Raw genomic sequence first — 4,916 nt, 5'->3', positions numbered from 1 at the left:
GGCCGACCTCTCTGGGTGCCCCAGAGTGCCGGACACAGCATCGTGTCCCATACTCACTCTCCCCCGACCGGCATCGCCAGGGGTAGCGGATGCTGCATTGCAGATCCGCAGATGGCCGCTTTCATCTTCAGCCGCGGGTCGCGTCGGCCGCAAAACTCGCACTCGAAAACGGGAGTCTTTTCCGGGTCGTGCAGCCTTCTGTATTGGAGGAGAAGGGCCGAGTGGTCCTTATACTCGCCAAAGGTTGGCCTGCCGGCAGCCTTGGTGACGAAGCAAATCCGGCAGCCGAAGACCTCCGTCGGCAGCGTCACCACCAGCTCCATCGTTCAAGTCGCGGACCTGAAACAGAAAAATAAACGCGACCGCTTCTCGGTGCAGAAATCGGTCCATTTTAGCCCATATTAAGTTTATAAGAACAGATTTTTTAGTCATTGAGGTAATACTTGGGAAGGAACGTAGGAGAGGTTCACAGTCGGTAAGGAGAAAATAGCCGCGAAGGTGTAGCTCTACGGCGGCTGCCGGACACCGGAGCATCACACTTCGGGCCGACGTAACTAAGAATTATCTCGGAAATATAAGATCTTGGGTTCTGGCCAAGATGGAGAGAGTCATAATCTTGTGTTTAGCCCCAGTGGAGACCCAGACGTAGCTGGCCGGGGGAAAAAAAGGAAGACGAGCAGAGTGGAAGGCTCATACGTCGCTACCAACTCTGCCGCCCGTGTCGACAGCAAAGGCTGGACACACAGGAGACCGGTCTGCATCTGCCTCCCTGCAGATCGCTGAACCTCGATCGAGGAAGGGCCAGATGGGGCCTGAGCATCTCGCAACCCTCAGTCATAATCGGGAGATAAAGAGGGAGGAAGTATTCAATGCAGGGCAGGTCCGGCAGTAACACCGGCAGTTGCTACCCTCACAGCAAGGCCGGCCACGTTCCGGAGCCTGCTGCTGCAGCTTCGCCATATTCGGGTGCTGGAAGACCAGTGACTAAAGAAAATACATCGCATATAAGTATGTGTTTTATCCGACCTTGCCAGCATTAAGCTGATAAGAACAGATTTTTATTTATCGAGATAATTCTTAGTTACATTTTTACGAAGTATAAATTTAGGAAAAGAATATTCATGACTCTATACAATGCGAGTTTTACAGATTTAGTAAGTTTAGATAAAATTTAGAGAAACGGTTCTTACCGTACATAAGTATTGTATTACTATTCTAGTTCGTGGGTTAAGCCCACTACTTAAATATTGAGAGACTGCGTTAGGCGCGGGTACTTACGTATGTCATCCTTAAGAGTATTACCGCGATAGGCGCGGCCTTACTTATGTCAGACCACGGTAAGTTGGACCTAATTTAGGGGCTATTTTATTTTTCCATTCTTCTCCGTGCCCTGACAGCACACTGCACATGCACGGCTGCCAGCGGCTGGTGCGCCACGCACGCAGGCGGGTCACACTCAGCCGGACTTCTCCCCTCTGTCCGCCTTGCGGCAGACGTCACTGGGGTGTCGTGGCAGGAGGGCGTTGCTTCCCACGCTGGCTGGAGACTGCCGGGCAGTAGGCACACGTTTGGCGCCGCCTAGCACCGCGCCAACCGAGGTGGGGGCCATATTCGGCGGACACCACGGAGGGAGGGGCACCAGGCAGCACCGCACGCACCGCTACTGACTCGGCACTGCTGCAGTGCGGCGCGAAGATGGTGTAGCGCCGCAGGTCCCGCGTCGTGGAGGAGAATCTCGACACCGACGTCACGAAGGCACCGACCTCGAAGTTCTCCGACGACTGCAGTCTCGAGGGTCTCGCAGCCTGACGTCAGAGCATGCCACAGCCTAGGGGGACACATACTGGCGGTAGCCAATAATGTGTTCCATATTAATGTCGCGGGACCACTTGATGGTGTCAGAAACCATCAGCCGCCGCATCAGTTGGCAGTAGCGGCTAGCGATGCCTAGGTGCCGGAGCACTGCATCGTTCTGGCGGTCCCACGCCCCCAGACTGCCGACAACCAGGGCGTCGACAGTGACGGAATAGCCGCGAGTGGCTAATCCGCGCGCAACGTCGGCGTACTTTATCTTCTTCAGTTGCCGAGCGTTGTCGAGCGCAATCCGCCTATTCTCGAAGGGGATCGTCACATCGACGATGGTCACAGTCTTCGCGGCCTCGTCAGTTATTACGAGGTCCGGACGCAGCCCACTGCTGTCCCCTATGACAGCTTGGTTGATCCTGATGTCAGGAACAGCAGTGTTTCCTCTTCTTGGCCGTCCAGCGACTGCTGCCGCGAGGCGGTTGAGGACCGCGTTGTGGCGATACTGCAGGGCTGCTGAGTGCACCATAGACGCGTTGATCACGTGTGGGAGCGTCTCATTGTTGTGGCCACAGCGTCGGCAGGCTTTGTTGTTGTTTGCCCGCCCATCGAAGCGGCGACAACCGTTCAGAGGCACGACTCCGAGCCTGGCGCGGTGAATGAAGCGCCAGTCTGCGAAGCGAGTGTATTTGCCTCCCGCCATGAAGTGGTTGGACGCTGTGGACTCCCTGGTGCACTCGAATACCTTCCCCTGGTCAGGTTTTCTGAGTAGGAGGTTGGGCAGGCGCTGCCTCAGACACTCGCGGAGCGTCCGCGAGAGAAGACGTTTGGCGCCCCCTCCCACCCGGACATGCTCGACGCCAGTGTTGGCGGTGCGTCCCACGCTGCCATCATCGTGCTGCGGTCCATCGCGGCCATCTTCGAGGTGTCGTGTAGTCCCAGGCGCCGCCCCCTCCGTGGCCGGCTGCGTCACCCCTCCGATGCCGCCGTGTTCCGCGTCGTCAGCGATGGCGGGTCGGCCGTTGACCTCCACCTGCAACTCAGAGAGCAGTTCACTCCAGCGCCAGGTGACGCCACGCGGCGCTAGGCGCGTCCACAGTGACTGGATGCCGCCTCCGTCACGTGCGAGGTCACCCTCAGTGCTGCCGCTCAGGTAGGTGGCCAAGTCGGGTCGACTCGGCTCCCTCCCCAGTCGGCGGCGCGCGGCCGTAGATAGAGTGGCCCAGGCGATGTCGCGGACGGTGGCGTCGTCGCAGTGCAGCATGCGGAAGCCGTGGACGATCGTCGAGATGACCGCAGCGTCCGCGAGCGGCGTCAGGCCGCATCCTCCCTCTCCCAGCGCGAGGTACAGCTGTTCAGTGGACGCACGCTGTGGAAGGAAGAGCCATGATTTGACAGCCGCTTTCACTGCCTTGTCGAGTGCAGATAGCGGCCCCTTGCGTACCGCTCCGCCCCGCATGACAAAGTCAAGCCTAGGGAGGAGGAAGACACGCACAGCGTCAGTCTTCTGCCAGGGAGCCAGCAGGGAAGCGTCCAGGTGCTGCAAGTCACGTCGAATTGCCGCGATCGCATCCGTTGGCGTCTGCGAGACTTTGTACCCGGTGGGAACGCCAAGATGGAGGTAGGCGTCACCCGCACCGAGCACGGCTGGTTCTCCCCCTTGCAGGGCGAATACCGAGCCTAGTGTCTGCCGACGGCGGATGTGAAGCGTGGCACACTTCGACGGCTTGAAGGTAAGCCCGGCCCACGTCGCCGCCTCACCCACAACATTGAGGAGCGTCTGCATCGCCTCTGAATCCCGCGCCAGAAGCACGATATCGTCCGCATACGCCAGTGCACTCACACTGACGCCGCTAAGCGGAATACCACACTCATTTCTGAGCGAGGTTGCGGCGCGAAGTACCGGCTCGAGCGCGAGGTTAAAGCCGATGGGCGACAGTGGACAGCCCTGTTTGACCCCCGCCTGGATCTCTATCTCCTCCGTTAGTCCGTCAGATGTACGGACGCGGGTGGAGCAACCATTGTACATATCGGCAATTAGCTGATGCAATTGCTCTGGCAGTCCCATCCTGCTCAGTACTCCAAGGAGGTGAGCGTGAGGCACTGAACCGAAGGCATTCGCCAGATCAAGCCAAGCAAAGCATGCTTGGCCTCCCCTGCGCCTTGCATCATCAATTGCCGTCTGCACAATGAAGTTGTGCTCGTAGCAGCCTTCAAACGTGCGGAAGCCCTTCTGTTCTGGGGAGAGCAGGTTCTAACGCTCTGCCCAGAGAGAAGTGCGGTCCGCAACGATTGCAGCAAAGAGCTTAGAGATGGTAGAGCTCAATGCTAAAGGCCGCCAGTTTGTCACGTCCGAGACGTCCCCTTTCTTGTGGATGAGGACGGTAGTGGATATTTTCCACTGCACCTGAGTCTTCCGCTCATTCCAGCAGCGCGAGAAGATCTTAGCTAGCACGTGGCAGCCAGGATCCTCACGTCGCAAGTCCGAGTAGGTGACTCCGTCTGACCCAGGAGCAGTATTGCTCGCCTTCTGGAGCCGCTGTTGCACCTCTGAGGGGGTGATCGGCGGCAGGACCTCCTCGCTGACATCAGGAGGCGTGGTGGCGGCAAAGTCCGGGACAGCAGCTGGTGCATCTGAAACAGAAAAGTCAGATTTAGCATATACTTTCTTGAAGTGCTCCGTGAGCACGTTGCCATCGATTTGGCAGTACGGCGACGTCTCGCCAAGGACGCGCTGCATCGCCTTGCGCCGGTCCGCGCGGTACAGCTTCTGAATCTCAGACGCTGCATTCGCGTCGTACCGACGCTCGGCGGCCGCCGCGCGCCGTGCGCCACGTCCACCGCGCTGCCCACCGCGGCCGCGTGTAGGGGCAGGGGGAGGGGGATTGGCAGCAGCGTCGGCGCGGCCCTGGCCGCGGTGCGCTGCTGCTGGTGGCCCATCCTGTCGATCTCCGGCTGCCTGGCGTTGTGGCTTCGTCTCGGCGATCTCGGAAATGAAGTCCTCGACGACCGCGACGAATGCGTCCCACGGCTGGTCGTGGACGCTCTCCAGGGCCGCCAGCCAGCACCGCTGCCTCTCCGTTAGCCGAGCGTCGGCTGGGGCAGGGGAGGGC

At 59.3% G+C, this 4,916-nt stretch overlaps 1 protein-coding gene across 1 annotated transcript; it reads right to left on the bottom strand.

Annotated features, from left to right (window-relative positions):
- Nucleotides 1-4,057: 4,057 nt before the first annotated feature.
- On the bottom strand, nt 4,058-4,543 carry LOC126471309 (uncharacterized). Its single transcript, XM_050099430.1, has one exon. It carries the CDS (start codon nt 4,541-4,543, stop codon nt 4,058-4,060), a length of 486 nt encoding a protein of 161 aa, XP_049955387.1.
- Between the last annotated feature and the right edge of the window lie 373 nt (nt 4,544-4,916).

The sequence above is a fragment of the Schistocerca serialis genome, chromosome 3, assembly GCF_023864345.2.
Source record: "Schistocerca serialis cubense isolate TAMUIC-IGC-003099 chromosome 3, iqSchSeri2.2, whole genome shotgun sequence".
NCBI classification, from domain to species: domain Eukaryota; kingdom Metazoa; phylum Arthropoda; class Insecta; order Orthoptera; family Acrididae; genus Schistocerca; species Schistocerca serialis.
This window is presented reverse-complemented; position numbering and strand designations above follow the sequence as displayed.